The 20,024-nt window shown below is 35.5% G+C and overlaps 1 protein-coding gene and 1 long non-coding RNA gene across 3 annotated transcripts in view; one reads left to right on the top strand and one right to left on the bottom strand.

The window, feature by feature from the left end:
* Nucleotides 1–20,024, top strand: part of RFC1 (replication factor C subunit 1) — a 42,936-nt gene that overhangs the window by 10,376 nt on the left and 12,536 nt on the right. The window contains exons 1-8 of one of the 2 annotated variants that reach the window (XM_056352220.1): nucleotides 5,624–6,094; nucleotides 13,918–14,150; nucleotides 14,875–14,949; nucleotides 16,833–16,910; nucleotides 17,766–17,853; nucleotides 17,949–18,247; nucleotides 19,190–19,297; nucleotides 19,797–19,976. In XM_056352220.1, the coding sequence (XP_056208195.1) occupies nucleotides 13,974–14,150; nucleotides 14,875–14,949; nucleotides 16,833–16,910; nucleotides 17,766–17,853; nucleotides 17,949–18,247; nucleotides 19,190–19,297; nucleotides 19,797–19,976 (1,005 nt within the window). In that variant the 5' untranslated portion in view covers nucleotides 5,624–6,094; nucleotides 13,918–13,973. Of the gene's footprint in view, nucleotides 1–5,623; nucleotides 6,095–13,917; nucleotides 14,151–14,874; nucleotides 14,950–16,832; nucleotides 16,911–17,765; nucleotides 17,854–17,948; nucleotides 18,248–19,189; nucleotides 19,298–19,796; nucleotides 19,977–20,024 lie in introns of those variants that run through there. The other variant, XM_056352210.1, reaches the window with a different exon arrangement.
* Nucleotides 9–8,971, bottom strand: LOC130155230 (uncharacterized). The gene is made up of 3 exons (XR_008823956.1): nucleotides 8,770–8,971; nucleotides 2,004–2,122; nucleotides 9–1,220 (listed from the first exon to the last, which is right to left on the bottom strand). It is a non-coding gene; the product is annotated as an uncharacterized LOC130155230 (long non-coding RNA).

Raw genomic sequence — 20,024 nt, 5'->3', positions numbered from 1 at the left:
ATGGAAGAAATACATCATTACATGTTCAGCTATAGCGGGGTGGGTTATGTTACAAATGGGATGGATCGTTTTGCTGATACACTCTTAAATGTGACCATAAAACATAATATAGAGGAAGGCAAATTATGTTCTCTTGAAAAAGCTAACCAAAGGCGCTTCAGAAGTTTAGCCTCAAGTACTGTAAAGTCAGGAGCAGGGTAAAACTGTGATGATGTTGGGTAGTGGCTTAGGCTGATTTAAATAAGCATATAATTTTATCACCTAACACTTCCCTGCTTAAGAATGTTCCATAGATTCAGGGGAAGGAGTTAAGGAATTATTTTTAATGTAGTTAAACTGCTCACTATCACACTTCATGATATGGCTGTTGGTTACCATAAATAGGTTTGAAAACCTAGATTTTTATTTCATTTGGTATGTGACTTTCCCTGTCTTTAATCTCTGCCTAATAGCATTGGTGACTTATACCTTGTATATACTATACTATACCGTAGTTCTCAGTCTTGGATTTCAGCTTTCTAAATTCTGCAGTTGTTTTTGCTCTTGGGGAAAGGAGTGAGTGTAATTAATCGTTCTTGATCATTTTCAAGTCCTCTGTAGCCTTCTGAAAAAGTTGTGACAGTGGTTAACTGCCAAGTTTTCAGTAGGTTTTTTTTAGATTTAGTCTCTTCTTTATAGAAGCTGTGTAGTTAAACTAAACCCACAATTTCAAGTCATAAGTACCATTCAACTGAACAGATAAAGGCAAATTCTATCAGTTTGATTGAAGAGTCTTATGTGTTAATTTGTTTTCATTGTTTGCACGGTTGTTATTTCTTAGTGTTGCTTTTTGTGTGATTATTGACCTTGATGCTCTCAGGAGGAGTTTGACTGTAAATTGACAGGAGATGTTTGTCTGCTGTTATGGAAACTTTATCGTGCAGAATTTTCATTAAACATATTTCCTTCCCAGCTCCAAAACAAAAAACTGGTAATGATTTTCCCGTTGGCCCCCTTTCCCCCTGTTCTTATTTCTGTTGTGAAGCAGTTTTGTTTCCAATTACTTTGCGTTAAGCTATTGTGCATTTTCCTCCACTGACGTTGAGATGTTATGGAAAAGCTTCAGTGGCTACTGTTTGATAAGTGAACATCAGTTTATGTAGACTCAGTCTTAGTTGTGAATCAAGCATCTGTAAAGGTATGCCACCAGCATAGGGGAAAATACTCAGGTTTTGTGAATTCTGTAAAAAAGCAAAAACAACAACAAAAACTGTGAGAAAACTGAACAGAGCTAGTATTTAGCTTAATGTTTTAGTAGGTCTTGAAGATGGACTTTAACGTTTCTGCCATCCGAGAACAGTTGGCTGAATGTGTATGCGCATTTCTTTTGTTACGTAGAGTTGTGTGGGTCTTAAATACACTTGAAATACATGTGAGTGCTTGCAACTTCAGGTCTGCTTTTACTACTGGTTGTTCTCTTATTCCATCTTAATTAAGACATTTGTTAGTGGCATGTAAGCAAAAATTAAGATTACATGTGGGCAGGAAGAATTCACTTTTTCTGAGGACAGAATGAATTTGATTCCCGACTTACTGAATGGCATAGATTGGAAGCATCTTAAATTTGACTCAATTTGATAAGTTAGAAGTTTTTTAATTGATCTGCTGCTCAGAGCTGATAGCTTCCCAACCTAAATCTTTTGTCGTGTTAGGTCCACTCTTTTCCAATTTGCTTTTAAAATAGAAGTGTCTCTTTCTCCAGTAGATCTATTGTAATTTCACATTGATGTGTCGTAATGCAGCTAAACTTTTAAGTATTTTGGTATTGGATATAGGTTACCATACTCTGATTATCTGTGCAACACAGGCTGTAGAATTTCCTGAGAGTTGTACTACTAGGTGGACACATTTTGCAAAGCTGGTACTTCTAGTTTGTGATGCATCTCTCTTCGCTTGCTATTATTTAGGCCTGCAGTGGGAAAGACTTTTTTTTGTCAGTTGCTGCTGTGGTTAGATGGACTTACCTACATCTGGTCTGAGTTGAGCTGAGGCTGTCTTCTGCATTTGTTTTCTGAGTTCAGGTCTTCTGTATTTGTCTTCTAGAGTTCTTCTTTCTAGCTGCAATACTTCCCCTATATGGATTCTTAGAAATTGTGCTAAAATTAACAGACTTGAATCCAAATCTATTTTGATAAGACATGTTTTTATGTGTTAGAATTCCAAGAGTTCTTCCATGATCTTTTGGGATATGTATTTTGGAAAAGTGAACGCAGTCCCTGGGCGTAGTATTTTTTGATAAGATCGTGGTTGAACATAAACATTGCCTCCCTATAATCATACCACGCATTTTTAAAACAAAAAAAAAAAGGACTGTTTGCTGCATTATCCTGTTAGCCAGTTGAGCCACACTTGTTTTTCTATACATTATTCCTTCTCAGGCTCTTCTCAGAATCATTGTTTCTAAGGCTGATTGTGCTTATTTTACTTGTCCTAGGTATTTGACCTGGTACTGAGCTGTATCATGTCATATATTGAAATGAGCTCATTTTTCCAGAGTACCCTGAACACTTTAACTTCTGTGTCCTTTTACTCAAAACTTAGTTTCCTTTGACAGTTTTGCCAACAATTCTTCCTAATCAAAAGGATCTTGAATAGCATTGATTCCAGAGTAGATAAACTGTCAGATGCCTGGACAATAAACGTATTTAGGTTTATTATGCAATTCAGGATGGTGTAATCAAGTTTTTCTGCATAGGATACCATGGGAACGCTAGTCAAGGTTACTGGTGAAATCCCTGAAAACCACAGCTCAAGGTTACTCTTATCTAAAGAGTGTTAAGTACACATTGACTAAATAGTATATGACTAGAACAATGCCTTTATAACCTTGAGGCTTAATGCGTGAAATTTGTTTATGTTTTACCTATAAATAGCTTTTTCAGCTTCTTGGAGCTGTCAAGGTATTGGTACAGCTATTGGCTTGAGAGAAACATGTTTTGCAAGAATAGAAATACAGAAATAGTAGGTAGAAAGGATCCTTATGAAATTTGTAGGCATTTGTACTTTTCTTGTTTTCACTGTTAACACAGCTGAAAACTTAATCAAGAATAGGCTTGCTGGCCTAGCTCAAAAGTCAGCATCTCATTCTCATGTCTTTGGGAATATTTTAAATGCAAAAAAATACAGCAAGAATAGTTGCTGTTTGTAATTCTGTAAGAAATAATTTGTTACTATTGAAACAAATTTAATGTAAATGTTTAGTGACTGCCGAAGATAAAATGAAGTTATTCTAGTGTGTAGCAAGGGGGAAAAAAAACCTTTTTTGTTGTAATAACAGTCTTAGTGGATTGGGGAAAAAACTTGTGTTTGTTGTACTTGTTAAAATAACACTTTATTTGACTGTTTAATGAAGTATGGAACCTTGAGCTTTGTTTGTAGAAGATGACCTGTTACGATGTGTTGAACCTAATCTGGTTTCATCACAGGTGGTTATTTGGCAGGAGTTATGACCTCACTTTTTTAGTGAATACTTAATCTTTCATATACATTGTGCAGAGCTAAGTATGCATATGTAGCAATCTCCTTAATTGCTTGAATATTGCAAAATACAACTTCTCTTTATAAAAAAAGAAGCCTTCTTCTAGTGATAGGCTAAACTCTATTTGTAAAGCTAGAAAAACTAAAGTGATAGAAACTGAGTAGGTTTGTGGGTTACTGGAAAATTGTTCCTTGAGAGTTTAGGAGACAGGATGGGAAGAATAACTTGTCGATGTACTTGCTGAATATAGATTCTTTTAATACAGAGAATGCTGGGAGGCATGGGGATGAACATGAAAAAAAACCCCAAAACCCATAGAAAAAAAAAATTGGAGTGCAAAAGGTCCCCACACCCAAACACTGGTTCAATTGAACAGCGGAGCATCAGTCAATAAGCATGTTTACACTGAAACTTTTCATAGAGGAATGAAAAATCGTGATTGATACTTCCTGGGCAATATTAGCATTGTATATATCTATGAAAATTGCTATACGTATGCAAAAATGCATGAAGGTGACAAATAGTGCTCTTTGTACCAACTTTCCTCTAAAATGTTTTGTGAAAGGTCGGTTGGGAATACGTATTGAACTATGGGAGTTTGACTTGACATGCACTTGAGTAATGAGTATAGGTTCTGGCAGAAACCCTGTGAAGAAGCAGGGACTGGTGTTGCAGAGGGATACATAAAGGGTATTTAGGAGGGAGCCCCATTGAAGGTAACTTGGTTAAGTTTGTGAATACAAACATAACAGTCCTGTAATAGTAAATGTGCTGCTGTACTCGAAGTCTGAAGCGGTGTGAGGAGTGTTGTATAAACATAGTAAATGTGCAATAGTATCTGGACTTGCCTTCCTGAATAGGGAAGTAAGTGGAAACCAGAGGTGTGGATAAAGTGAAATTTAGTCTTACTCTTAGAGGTGATATTTTTTCTTTTCTTTGGAGAATCTAGGATAACAATATTGAGAAAGAAATGTGGTAATAAAAATAATTTAATAAAAAATTAATGGGATTCATTTATCAGAAGACAGTGATTACTTTGTCAGCCAGTATTTCAAACATGGCAGGACATGAAATACTTGTTACAGTTTAAACTCTGTAACAGTTGCTGTTAAATTTTAAGTTTTTAATAATGGGCAGGTTGTTGCACTTACTTTTACAAGTACATGATCATCTTTTAGAGGTATGTTAAAAGATGTTCTGGTCAAGCAGCTGCCTAGCTGTAGTACTGTGCTGTTCTCTTGATATATGTGGATTGCAAAATGATTGTTTTAATTGTAAATTTCTTTTGAGGAAGCTTTGGAAAAACTTCCCTATATACTTCATGTTTGTTTCTTCTTTAAAGAATGGCTTCTTTGTGAAAGCTGTTGATTCTGTGGGCTACTTCCAATATTTTAAAACCCAAACTATTTTTTAATCTGTTCAGAAAAGGAGTTTGGTTGCTTTTCAAATGATTTATTTTTTTTTTATAGAACTGTCAGTGTTAGGGTTATTAATGTGTATTGATTTTAATGGAAAATATAATGGCATAAAATACCATTCTATAAAAAAAGTGTAGCAGACTAGACGTGAGCCTCTTAAAAAGAGGCATTGACAGCTCCATGTGCTGTTACTCTACAAATTTAAGATGAAATGAATAATTTTGCCTTTTAATTTGGATGCTGGAATTAATGCATTTTGCATTTTAATCCCTTTCTTCCTCTGAAAAGCAGTATGAAGTGAATTCTCCTTTTTCTGGTAGCTGCATGCAGAGGTTACCTTGGCTAAGTGTAGTAGGTTTATTTTAAATTAAGGAACTGAAATGGCATCCTTACTCCAGTGTTAATTTGATTGCCTGATAGTTCTGTGGAGATGCCTATCTTGTAAGCCTTATACTCTTCCATGGCTGCAACAAGCACTTTTATTGGGCTTTCTTTCCCTTTAGTGTTTCAGTTGAATTTTTGCATGCTTCTAATAGTACAATGAAAAAATCATCCTCCTTGCTGTGAACTAGCAGTGAATTGCACAAATGCAAACTGTTTTTCTTTTATTACACAAATACAGGGAAATATGCAGATGTTGTAAATATACTTAAGTACCTTGAGTCTTTACATTTTGCATTTTGTGGTACTTAATTGCATGTTTTCAGTGTTGTGTGCCTAATCTTTGATGTTGTTCATCTTTGGTATTTTCCAACTGAGCCCCGACTTTGTTTCTCTCATGCTGATACTTTGGCTCCTTATGCCATCAGTGTGGTGAAACACAGAGGACTGTTTTGCTGGATATTTACGTGCGCATCAGAGCAAGGTGTTCTTAATGGTTGTAGCAGTGTAGATAGTACAGGGAAGTAGAAACAGATCTCAACAGGAGAACATTTAGAATAGTACCATGGAAATCGTAGTGTAAGGAACAGCCTTTTCCTTTTCAATCAATTAATGTCTGTTTTCCTTTCCATCTCCAGCATGACTTGTGAACCCAGATGAGGATTAGGTTGATTTATTTTTTAATACTTAACCAGATTTTAATATTTAGTCCTGTAAGTGCACATGAATCTTGTTTCTTCTGTGCTGCATGTCCTACATAAGACAGCATGTTTTTAAGGTAGGACCTAAGATCGTAACACAGAGATAGTGCTTAATGTTTGGAGTAAAACTTTATAAAAATACTGACTCATGCAGATTGTTTCTTTTGACAAAGTTGTTGTGCAGTTGAAAAATCAATGCATTGTTCTTTACTAAATCAGTAATTCATATACTGTTGTTGCAGCCATTTAAGTGGTATGGTTGCAATTAACTTATTTCCAGGTAGCTTTGGTGGTTTTATTGATGTGGAGTGTTTTTCCATATACCAGTTAGGGTTCAGAGTTCACATTAATGTATTGGGGGCTTTTTTAATGATATAGGTATTACGTGGTGCACCTATAATGTTGTAACTTGCTTTGTAATTTTCAGTAGCTAAAAATTTATGATGTAGGAGACTTGTTTTTTTTTAATAGGTTCCTTGCAGGTTTTTAATTACTTGCTCAAAGCATGTGAAAATGGGTGGCAAATTTTTGCACTTAAATATGTACAGTGTTTTCAGAAGACAAAAAGAATTTCAAAAGTTCTTGCCGTTCATGTTGTTTGCTGTAGAGCCTCTGCACTTAAATTTTTTTTTTTTTACTACCTGCACAAAAGACCTTTGCTTAGAAATACCATAAGCTTATTTTAACCATTCAGTATATTGCATTTAAATGATAAAATCGGGCAGTTGATGTTTCCTAGTTCCCACTTTTCTGTATGAACTTTCTGTGACTGTAATGCTTCATTTTCATTTATTTGTTTTGAATTTTTGTGGGATTGGGGAATGAATGAAGTATAGCAGTCATTGAAGATACTCTCTTCTTTGGACCTTCTGATACATCATTTCACTACCGACTTTTTTCAGTTCCTTTGTAATGCACATACATTCATTGTTCCTTTTGTAGTTCTTATAACTGGGTTGAGTGAGAATTAAATTTTCTGTAATTACACTGTTAGGCATTAAAGTTTCAATTTTTCTGTATGTAAAGCTGTTTTTAAGGCCATTGTTAAAAATACACAAACTAGCAAAATTCGTTTTAGACTTCCCGGTATCTCTTAGAATGTGTACAGTTCTCTGCTTTACCCAGTCCCATTAACTTGGAATAAAACTGTTTAACATGAAAGCAGTGTGTTAAGGAAACAACAGAACCTGTTTTATTTAGACCATAGTACTGAAAGTGATCTTTCATGACTTCAGGTGTAGATCCTTTGAACAATTACCCAATTTTTAAAATGCAGTTATGTTAAAACATTGTGGAGTTATAATGTAAAATAGAAAAATATTTCCCAGTGCTTATGCAATGACGACTTACATCACATAAGTTGTGGTCTCATACATATGATTTGACATAAAATGTTAGTAAGTGTCAAGTTTTGGAAGAAACTTTCTACTCAAGACTTAGTTTTGCATTTTATCAGTAATACTACAGTTCACTGTTTTGCACAGTTTAAAAAACCTCCGTATGAAAGACTCTGATCACATGGTTCTTTTTTTTTTAACTGAAGGCTTTCAGATTTTTTGAAAAATCTTATAAAAACCCTCCAAATGTGCTGTATGTCTTGGTTGCTTTTTTGATAAGTCTAAGTGCAAGTTTTTAAAGGTCTGCTTAACAGAGAGTGTTGTGACTTACATTTCTTGAAATAGTGCATCATTAACCTCATACTTTTGTAAGGTGCTTTTTTAAAAGCAAAACAGAATTATCTCCCCTTAGGTAACCCCAAACCAAAATAAAAAGGTTCCATGCTGTTATGAAAATATAATGCTTACCAGAACCATTTCAGTTTTACTCTTTTGAAATAATTTACATCTATTTGGCTTTTTCCATTATCAGAGAGTTTATATTTTCTTGAATTGGACTGTCTTGTTTTGTTTATCACTTTTAAGATCTCTGAAGCTTTTATCATAGCTGATACAGATTGTCATGTTACCAATAAATCAAACATGAATGTAATGTTTTGATGTCACTTGACAAGTTCATTCTTTGGAATAGCGGTTCTTAAAAGCGTAGCTGTATTAGCTCAAGAAGTTGCTGTTTTCCTCTGCCTATTCCTTTCTGCTTGCTGGATGTCTTCCGCCCCCCCCCCCCCCCCCCCCTTCCTCCTTTCACATCTCCATACCAAGCTGCTTCAGTAACTGGTCCTGACTCAGTTAATCTGCTGGATTGGTTTAAAATGTAAAAGAGGATATTCCCACCCGCTGGCTAGTTAATTTTGTATGAAACAGAACGTTGTGTTCTGAGTGGCTCACTAAGTCTCGGCTGGAAAAAATGAATGCATTTATACTTGGCTGGATCTTTTTCAAGTTACTTTCCCCTAGTTTTTCTAGGTGATTATTTGCTTTTACTGAATATGCAGGTGCACTAAACCCCAGAACATGAAATTTCATTACATGATGGGGATTCAGATTTGCTTCTGTGAAATTATAAAGCTGCTGTTAGGGTAAAAGTAAGTAGTTTAAGTGAATAAAACTCTAGAATAAACTGGAAAGAGCTAATGGGCTGATAATTGCTAATTGCATGCCAAGGTAGTACACAGTTTCTATGGCAAGTGTGAGTATTTCATTTAGGAGGAGTTGCTACAATTGATGGTTTTGCAGATAAAGATCACTTATTTCAGTTTAAATATATTCAGCCTTCTCATATTTTAATGCTCCCTAAACGTGTTTCTAAAGATAATATTAAAAGATAAAATTCTTAGTCAAGCACATATACTTACTTGGTATATACTGTGGGCAAAAGGGTATCGAAGGGTATGTAGTTTTGCACCAAAGTGTATAATTAGACATGACAGTTACTGCATTGAGGTCTTTCTTGGATCCCAGCACCTTTTTCCCTTGAAGTGGTAAATATGACGGAGGCAACTTCTTGAAATAATCTTTGATAACTGGAAAATCCAAATGGAAATTTACTTCAGGGGAGTAAAGGGGAGGTAAGCTTTATAACAGCTTGGAACCTTGACATGTCGGTATAGGCGAAGTGCTAACAATTGTAGTTTAAAGTGCATGTTTGTAGTACATCTAAAATCAATTAGTTTGTTGAGAAATGACATAAAAAACCTTAAATGACTGTACAGATCAGGTTTTTTTAAATGTAGGTTGCAGCTGCTGTGTTTTTAAATGAGTAGAAGGATAGAAAAAAATGCACTTTGCTGGTCACACATAGCTTCTGTTCTTTTTGGAAAGAGCTACGGGAGTTGAGTTTGAATAAATTGCTGATTTTTTTTGGAGAAGTGATGGTTATCTTAAAGATGTACTTTAAACAAAAGATGAATACACAACTCAGTCCTACCAGGTGTTGGGACTGTTGACTACTGACCAATGCATGTTTAAGATAATCAAAATCTGATTTCTTTTCACACAAACACTTTTTTCTACCCTCAACTTTAGCCTGGATGGCAATACCTGTTACTCTAGACTGAAAATGGTTTAGGATGGGAACGGTTTTAAGTACTTGTGCAGACATCCAGATTATTGCAATTTATATAAGTAATATAGATCTAATGACTTTAGGATAGGATGTAGTGCTTTAGCTCAGTATAGTAATCTTTATGTAGTAATCTACCAACACAATTTAACATACATTTATCATAGTAAGTATGAGTTACTTGTCACCTGCAGATGCCCTGCCCATATTTGGTTTTATAACATCATAGTAAGAGGTTGTCTCTGCCTTAAAAATGTTGTATCTGAACAGAATAGGAACCAGGGAATTCTATTGGATACTGGTAAGGAACTCAACACTACAGAAATAATAAATTAAGATGAATAAAATATGTTGTTCTGAAGGCCATCTGAGGGTCTGTCTTACGCTGCTTGTTGCTGTTAGCCCTTGCTGCAATAGATTGCTCCCTTTTTAGATTGGCTGAGGTTATTCCTGAACCTGAGCCTTTTAAGATTATTTGATTTTACACAAATGTTTAAAACTGCTTATGTGATTTTGATAGAGCTTAGTTGGGGAACAACCACAGATGTTGCTCTGTAATCGGCAGGTGAAACCCGGTTGAGAAAGGGCGAGGATAGGAAAGAGGAATAGCAGATAGTTACAGGTGGCTGCAGGCAGTGGTTTATTAACCTAATTGTGCTGCTGCTAGAACAGTGTATCAAATAAAAGCCAGATGTGCTTCAATGTTGTGGAATAGTTCTTAAAACACTCAGGATTATAACAATTGTTTGTTGCTAGGGAAGTTTGTCCTTGTACATTGCTTGGCATAGTAGGTCCCCGCTTCGCGTGTAGTGTTTGCATCCAAAATAATTGAAAGCAGCCTCCTGGTTGTCATGCCTGTCTGTTCCTGATTAGCTTTCTCTTTGTCACATCTACTTAATTTCCAGAAAAGCTGACTAGAATATGTGGTCTTGACTTGTGTTTGTAATTCGGCACTAATCCTGGAAAACAACAAATGTGTATGCTCAGGGTATTTTTTCATGGTATAGCACACACAAAAATGTGTGGATGTCATGTTCTGAGAATAGTCTTGTTCTGTTTGTAGCAGAGGATTCTAAAAAATGAGACCAAGGGATCTTTAAAAGGGTACATTCCAACTGCAGATTAATGCAGACTCCAGTGAAACACTTTTCCTACCTGAACAGCCATATTCTGCTATACAAAGATTTTGCATTGTAGAAGTAATCTAGTAAATGATAAAATTGATTCCTTTTTCTCCTTTTTGAAGTCTATGCCCCCATTGGGTAAGGCTATCTCAACTGTTCACCTAGCAATTAAGAATGCAATTAATGTACAATTTTTAGGAGCTGAATTTTTCACTTCTATTTTTTCCACAAATTATTGGCTTGCCTGTATGGGTGAGAATGCCTCTGCTTTTACAGGTCATATGTTGCAAAATGTTGATCAAAATAGTCCAGCAGCAATACTAGGACTCTTGGTATTTTCAGAGTTGTCAATGAAGTCACCTTAATGCTTGTAAGGAAACTGAAAGTGTACAACTGATTAACTTTGCTGTTCATTTCTGTGGCAGTAGGCATGTGTGAAGTTTGTGTCAAGGAGGAAGCGTTAGATGTTCTAATATACTTGAAACAAGGGGAGTGCCTGGAGATCTGGCAAATTTGTGACGTGCTTATGAATTTCCTGAATCGGGGATGAAACTGTAGCCTGAGTATCTGTCCCTTAAAGCATTTTTTTGAAACCCACATATTAGAACTGCGGTAGTTTTGTTTCCTGATGACCACTTTCAAGTTCCCGTTTTGCCTTTATTTATATTTATAGACTGTTCATAAGTGCTGTGAATCTCTTGCCCTTCTTCAGCTACTGCTTGCAGTCAATAAATGCTTCTAATCCTGGCGTTTCTAGGAAGTACATAATTAAGCAAAGCTGTAATTGTTCTAATACTTAATACTGGTATCATAAATGACTCAAATCCACATCCTTTTTAATTACAACCAAATTATATTTATTCTGCTTCTTTCTGCTTGAGAGAAAGCAATATCCTGTTAGGTTTTGTTGTTATTTAAATAGTCATGAGTGAATAATGAAAAAAAATCAATATTGCATGCAGATCTTCTGATAACAATAGTGATGGGTAAAGATCCTCTTCTTGCATGGAGCATCCTTTAGCTTAAGAAAAGCTGGAGGATGGGGAGCAGGATAGGATTTATATCTTCTTTTCAAGACAAATAAATGTAACTACATCTACATTAACTGTTAATTTCTAGTAGTAGGTACATTTTACTTATGCAAATGTATCTTCTTGTTAAACTGAAGAATTTAAAAGTAGTAAAAATATTCCTGAAATTAAGTTTGAGATAAGCAGTCTTCTCTTCTGACCTCAAACTATTGTAAATTAGGAGCCTAAAGCATCTAGTGTCCAAATGTCCCAGGTATTTTACTGCTAAATGGCAGTAAGATATTTGCTGCTGCCTAGGGGAAGTAAATTGTGTTGAGAACACTGAAGCTTTTAGCTTTGTGGTAAAACTTGTTGCTGTCTGCTGAGGCTGTGGGCTTGAATTGTCTCTTCGATATTTTGCTGTGTGAATTGAATTGGCTAAAATGCCACTTTTTGGTAGACAGATTTTTATCTTCAGGCATTCTTGATTTCACTGCTGAACTAATTTCCTGCCTCACAAGTGCATCTTTGTTTTACTTTTCTTTCTGTCCCAGGAATAGTCAGGATCCTCCATTGTACTTGTTAAATTCTGCTTACCAAGTGTTCAGTAACAGGAAGCTCCAGCTGACACCTCTAACAATCTTGTTACTAACACCTATTGAGAAAACATGAAACAAGAAATAATTGTTTCCTTCCATCTCTGTCTGGCATAAAATAAAATTTATAGAAGACGTATCGTGTCATCTAAATTTAGGGAAGTGATTGTGAAAAGGAGTATAGGGACTGAAATCGGATGACTGGAAAATGAACATATTTTTGTGATAATACTGTCAATTTAAGTTCGGTTATAAAACAGATGCTTAAAACATTCTGTATCGTGAGGGAAGTGTCTGACATGCCTCTATTTTGAGAAAAGTAAAACCAGACTTCAGTTAGAGGCATGCAAATGAGACTGCCTCCATTTCTGTTCCTCTGTAGTCTGTGTTTTATTCTTTCTGTGTCTAATAGTAATTTTGGACATTTTTCTTGCAGTTTGCTGCTTAGCCCTTACACACTTTGAGTTTTTAGAAGAGTTCACAAAGAAGGTGTTTTTATCACTAACCAACAAGTTTGCCCATTGACGTTTGTCTTCTGTGCTGTGATATTAGTCTAATAATTTGGCAGTGATATCTGTAGGTTTTTGTATGCTTCAGTGATAGGGTTTCATTTGTATAACTGTCAGTAAGACTTCACAACATGACACAAAACTCTTGGAAGCCCATGGTAACCTTTTTTTTTTTATTATTTTATTTTTTTTTTAATTGATTAACTGTGTGAATAGTTTGAGTCCAGAATGAATAAATGGCTCTCAGACTCTCTTTTCTCATTTATTTGTTACTGGAAAGACCATGTCCTGGCTATTTTAGAAGAGTCCTTATAAGGAAAGATGGAGATTTTGTTCAGTGGTCTGTAGGCTAACATTACATTTATTGATACTGTGTATGCCACATTTCTCCCTCCTTTTAAGTTGAAAAATCTATTTTGTATGCTGACCTCTTTCTGCATCTTGTGAAATGGCTGCATTTGTTTGAGATGGTGTTGACTGTACTGGAAGAAGAGTGTGTTTAGGTGCAGAAATGTACAGAATAGCTCATAGAATCTCTGACTAAAAGGGAAGAAGTAAAAAAATTGTGTTAAAAAGTGTTTCTACTAAAACTTTCATAAGCTATGGGCAGGACTTTAAAAAGAACAAGTAAACTTACTCAAGAAGCTTTTATATAAACACAGTGTTCTAATATTTTTTTCTGGTTTGTGTGAATATTGAGAGATTCTTTAGAACATACAAGTCTACAAAGGCTATATTAGCTGCTCTGTTAATGAATACTATAAAGTAATAAAATAAATGTAGCTTTATACATCACATTTAATACGAAGAAAGAGTTGTGCCGTTCAATTTGATGTTGCATTAATTAAAAGATAGAGGGTTCAAATTTCAGTGACCAAGATTTTCTGTTTATAATCTTCCCTATGTAAGAAGGGAAGGCATTCTTTGTGAACGTTTCTAAATGAGAGGTAATGTATGAACACAAGTAACATTTTATGTGTCTTTATTTCAGTACTTGATCTATTCAGACTTGAGCTATGCTATTAAAGATGCTAAATACTATGTGTTATGCAACTTGGCCTTTTTTTAAATAACTTCTAAAACCCTGTAATGTTTTCTTAGGATCTGAGTTGATATAGTCTGCCAAAATAGTTATCTTGACAGTTCTGTTTTAAGACTTAAGTTCCATGTCCCAGAAGTAATAGAATACTCTTCATGTTTAGATGAAGAAGATGACTTTGTCAAGAAAAGAATTTCAGTGAAACCAAAGGAGAATGGGATGTCAGCAGTTGGTTGTCAAGGAACAGCTGCAGTGAAAAAGGAAGATGTAAAACCACAAGCTAAAATCAAACCATTATCTTCAGTGAAACAGACTCCTACCTCAGCACTTGATTACTTTGGGACAAGTAGTGTCCAGCGATCAGAAAAGAAACTGGTAGCAAGTAAAAGGAAAGAAGTGAGTACTGATGATGTTGCTTCAGGCTGTTGGTGTGTCTGATAGCAGATCAAAATGGCTGGCTTAACGTCTGCAAGGAGGTACTTTACTGCTTGTCATACTTAGTGTTACTTTTCAGTAACTACTCAAGTATGAGTTCAACCCTGATGATATGTGAGGCATATCAAGTCCTCAAATGCAAGTTTAGATTAGCATTTCCATGTTTGAGAAGGTGGCACAGAGTTGAAAAATTTTCTCCATTCTTCTTCTCAAGTGACTTTTCTTAAAATGAAGCAGTTTTTTAAGATGAGTGAGTGGGTGGGATAGCTTATAGTTGGGGGTGGAGGACATGAAGGAGAGGAAAGAGGTTGTTTTCCCAAGCTTTATGGCACATACATTCATGGAACAACAAAGCACCAAATAAAGTATGGAGGATATTAAAAATTCATCATGTTGTTTTTTCTTTCAAGCAGGCTGATTCTGATAGCTTCAGAGATGTTCAGCATTGTTTGAAGAAATTAGATATTTATATTATAGCATAGTTTCATTTTGAATAGTAAAATCTCTTTAAAACAGCCATGTTTAATAGTATTTAGGTTAGAAAGCTAGGAATAAAATGCTGCATGTCTTATTCCCAGTCCTTTTCTAGAAGTATACAAAATGAATCCATACAGATTAAATAACTGTAATTTACACAATATGGGGAAACTGAACTATTGATCTTTTTTTTCTTTTTTTAATATAGCCTTCACAAAGCAGTGACAGCACATTAGATGATGAGGCCATTGCTAGGCAACTGCAGCTTGAAGAAGATTCAGAGGTGATGCTCTATAAATTCATTGCTTTATGCCAAGAGCAGTTTGTTTAACTTTAAAATTGTTTTTCCTTAAGAAATTAAGATAGACTTCCCATGCATGCTATAAATAAGTGTAATTAAATTCATCTGTTTACTTAAGTCTTGCACATATGTACAAACATAGTCACACAGGTTTTTTATGGGTATTATTGCAGTTATGTAAATAGAGTATCTCCCTTAATCTATTTTCTGTCTTATCTAGACTTTTATCTACCTGTGCAGTTGATGTGTCTCTAATCTTGTTTTTCATATGGAATTCACTTTCTGCTTCCTCATGTTTTTGGTGTGTGGGGGGCTTTTTTGTCTTTGTTTTTTGTGGTTTTTTCGTTCCCTGAAGTGGTGAATTAAAAGCCTTTGCTATCCATGAATGTTTCACATGTCACCTGAGTGTTCTTATGGTTAAGAAAAATGTGAACAACCCGTATGTGTGTGTCTTAAAATTTCCTGTTTGAATCAAAATGAGGGAAAGGTACACTTCTTGTACGTGTTTACTTGCTTTTGGGAAAATCAATTCATTTACCATATATTGGTAATATCAAGTATCATTTGAAGTAAAAAATTATACATGCAAAATTTAGTCTCATCCTTGACCTCCCCAGAGGTGTGAGGAATCTAGCTTTAATCTATCAGAGAAAGGTAACCTTTTGGGCAAAACAAGGTGTTTGCTTTCATTTGAACTGATCTTAGCTGTAACGCTCACGTTGTCTGTATGTATCATAAAAGGAACATGCTTTATTTCAGGTCTGTCTCTGCCTTAGTTTGGTTTGCGTTTGGTGGTTGCTGCCCTTCCTCTTTCTCACTATACACATGGAAGATAGATGCATTTCATCGTCATGGGCACATAAAAGTAATGCCTATGGCATATCAGTTTTATAAAGTCATCTCTTTGAATCTTATAGCATGGCATGTTGGACTCCAGGACAACTATGAAAGGATTTTTGTTGTTGTTTTGTTACAAAAATCATCAATATTTATTGGCAACAATATATACCATTCAGCAATAGAAGAAGTTTTCCCCAAGGGACCATGTTGGATAGGAGAGGTAACTTGATGATCAGTTATCATTGTAGATTTCACATTTATTTTGTTAGGTGAAATAAAAATGACACCAACCTGACTTTTTTTTTAAATTATTATTACAATTAATAAACAACTTTCTCAAATTCTGTGTACAGTATTTGTTCTTACTGGCTCTTCTGTCAAAGAAAATCAGTTGCAGAAGTAGAAATATTAAAAAGTTAAAGTGTATTTGTTGCCTTAAATTAAACGGAACTGGCAAGACCTGGACTAAGTGCAGTAGCTAAATTCTCCAGAGCTGCCAGAATTTTTTTTCGTATATGTTGTTAGCAGTAGATGAGAATAAAACTTTGGTTGTTTGGAAATTTTAATACTTAACAGGCATTGTTCCTGCTTGGGTTTTGGGAGTGCTTTGAAAGTTTTCTAAAGCCGGCAGGTTGCATCTTGGTGCAAGCTGGTTGTTGTGAGATCTTGGATTCAAATTCTGCATGTTTATTAAATGAAAAGGATACATTACAATAAAAAATACGAAGGAATGGAAGACCTCTTTAAAAATGGATTATACAGGGTTAGTAATGTTCCTAGTGCAACAAATCCAAACTCTGCTTTTCTCACTAGACTTCAATCACTTTTTTTTTTTGAGGGAACAAATAATTCTTCAGTACCATTTTTAGAAATCTGTTTTCCTCTGATGCACTTTTCCCAGCTATGTGCTGTTTTATTTTTGATAAACTTTGTCTGTAACAGCAGATAGCTTTAAAAAATTAAAGCAGAATTAAACCTTGTCAGACATTATTCTAAAAATAGCTTTTTTTTTTTTTTTTTATTAGCTGGAGAGACAGCTGCATGAAGATGAAGAATTTGCTAAAACTTTGGCCATGTTGGATGAAACACCACAGAAGAAGAAGGTTAACTCTATTTTTAAACTCTTGTTTTTAGAAATTGTGTTGCTGGGAGTGTTCTTATTGGGACACCTAACCTTTGTTTTGAGACTTCCATACAAATGCATTAAAACCAGCAATTTGCATGAAAATAACATACGTAATTTTGATACTTTCCTCGTGGATTTTCCTCACTCAGTAGATACTGTCCTTCCTAATCAGACAGCTGGCATCATTGTATGTTTGTGCTATATGCTTCTGTTGAAATGGGATTTTAAGTTCTAGCTCTGATTGAGGAAAATGTGTTGCTGAAGACTTATGCTTTAGAACACCTAAACACCTATATCCAGAGGACAGGATGAAGTAAAATGAGTCAATGGCACAAGCTGGTGAAAAGTGATGGGAGAACAAGGAAGGAGGACAATACACTCTCCTTGCTTCAAGAGAAGGGGCAAGCAAGGATCTTGATAGTTTTGAGACTAACCCTAGTGATGGAGGGATGTTACAAGTTCTCATAACTTGTGGTATAAGGCACAGTGAAATATTTGCTGTGTGGTACATCAAGGCTTTTAGAATTTAGGATTGTTAATTTGAATATAGCAAATATTAGTATTTCTAGACTAATCAGTAAACCAATTAAGATCAAAATTTACTGTAACCTCAAAGCTTGTCTGGCCTTTGACTTAAGGAATTTATGTGCATGGCTGAGTGCAGAATTTGCTCTTCTGCCTGCTTTGACAAGAGGTTGTATTCTGACGTGGTAAGGATCAGCTTTGTTAGATGTCATTTAGTGTGTACTTAACAGTAGGGGAACCTGGGGAGCTGGGCTTAATGGTAGCTTGGTACATGAATCTCTGACTTTGGTGTTGTGGGTTTATTTAGGCTCGGAAAGATTCAGGAGGAGAGCAAACAGTGCTGAGCGTCAAGAGCAGTCCTAACATGACAGAAAGATATAAGCAGTCAGAAGGAGGTAGGATATGGAATACAGAAAACATTTCACCACTTCATAACGTTAATGAGATGCATTCTCACGTATGTGCTTTCCTCCCTCTGCCTCCTTTCAAGTGAAATCAACAAACTCAACAGGTGAAGCAAAGAATTACACTGCGAAGCAGCCAACTAAATCTGAACATTCAAAAGGCCCTCATGTATCCTCCCAATCACCGGGTGGTAAAACAGCAAAAGAGTTGATGAATAAGACCTCGCCTTTGAAACCTAGTTCTAGGCTTGTGTCTCTGAAACAAAAAGAAGAGATTGCTGAAAAGGAAAGAGGTGCTCAAAGTTTGGTATCTAAAGAAAAAAATACTCGAGGGAAAGAAAAGACAACACCAAAGAAGGAGAAAATTTCTCCCAAGAAGACTGAGGTAGGAGCTATCAAAATGAATTTAGTAGTCTTGGTGGAGTTTTCAGGAAAATGTTTTAATTTATTACTGTTTATGTGTCATTATTGTTACTTAGTACTTTGAATCTTCTAGGCAATTCTTAGAACTTTAATTTTAGTAAGGCTTTACATTCCCAGCAATTACAAAAATATAAGAAAAAAATCAGTTTAAAAAGTGTAAGTTAAATGCATGAAGGAACTGAGAGTTCTTTAATGCTCATTAAGGTATGCATATACACTGCAAAATCAGTCTGGTGCTTTTCATGTTTGTTTGCTGAAAAAATGCAGACTGCAGGAATTCTGACCCTCACCTAGTGAGGGAAAGCTTACTGTTTATGTGAGGGTGGTGACCTTGTAGATCTGTACTGCTGTTAGAATGATAAATAGCACTGTTTGATTTCTTGTAGTGTCCTGTCATCTCCTGTTTCTGAAGTATATTTCTTATGATTGATACGTTATGTAGGAATATAATTTTAACAGATTCTGTGACTGTAACTATTGAACACACAGCTTAAATGTTTCTTAAAAGTAGAAATACTATGAAGCAGACTTCTAAGTGTAGATCTTAGTCTATACCTGATAATCATTCTGAAATAAAATAGGATGTGAATTTAACAATTTATGAATGAAGTGAGCATGTAGATGTGGAATGCAGATGAATCTGCAAAAACTTGACCATAAATAGTAGGTCTATATTTTTAAAACTCTCAGATGAGTTTTTTAAATCTTTAACAGCAAAAAAACCCTCAAAGCACAAGCACCAAAACTAGAGCAAGCTTTGGTACTGCATCTCAATCTACTAAAAACAAGTGTTAGACCTTAATTTTCCTTCGGTGCTTAAAAGTGTCTTAAACTCTGATGCTTGAGGGTTGGGGTTTTTTAATACATATGATATGCATGTTAATTTTTTCCCCTCCTGCCCAAGTCTGTAAGTCCTGAGGACTCTGAAAAGAAGCGAATTAATTATCAAGCCTACCGAAGCTTCCTTAATCGTGAGGGTCCAAAAGCACTGGGGTCCAAAGAAATACCTCGGGTAAGTTTGGCTACAGCAGAATTCTGTATGTAGAAGTGTATCATGGACTGACTGTGATCTAACAAGGATCAACTAAACTGTTTACCAACTGGTATTTTTTTTTAGAGTAGGAAGTATGCATTGGAAAAAACTAAATTATAATGCAAAGCAGTGACTAATCCAGTACTTGGTTTATGAAGCCGTGATGATGAAAAATAGTTACTGGTCTTAAAGTTGAAGATTGCTGTCATTCCTTTGACTGATGTGTAATGCTTGAAGCACAGAGCATTATGAGTATGAGGAGTCAGATAAACCACGTGTGAAGTTTTGTTGGTAGCAGCTATTCCTTTTAATGACTTTTGAACTTCTAGAACTAATACCTAGCTAGGTATGATAGGCTTATTTTTAATTTTTCATAGGGTACGCGGCATTGTAGGGGGCTAGAAAAAGCTTATGGTGAAGAGGCATTTGATAGCATTGCATTAGGTAATGGTGTTTTCTGCGACCTTCTGCTTCTCAGGGTGCTGAAAACTGCTTGGAAGGCCTGACATTCGTAATTACAGGTGTTCTGGAGTGTATTGAAAGAGATGAGGCCAAGTCTCTGATTGAACGTTATGGAGGAAAAGTAACTGGTAATGTCAGCAAGAAGACAAACTATCTGGTTATGGGGCGAGACTGTGGCCAGTCTAAATGTGAGAAGGTGAGCGTTCCTGTACCTGAGCAAAGTAGGAGTGAAACAGTGAACTGT

This window comes from Falco biarmicus, chromosome 1 (genome assembly GCF_023638135.1).
Source record: "Falco biarmicus isolate bFalBia1 chromosome 1, bFalBia1.pri, whole genome shotgun sequence".
NCBI lineage: Eukaryota > Metazoa > Chordata > Aves > Falconiformes > Falconidae > Falco > Falco biarmicus.
This window is presented reverse-complemented; position numbering and strand designations above follow the sequence as displayed.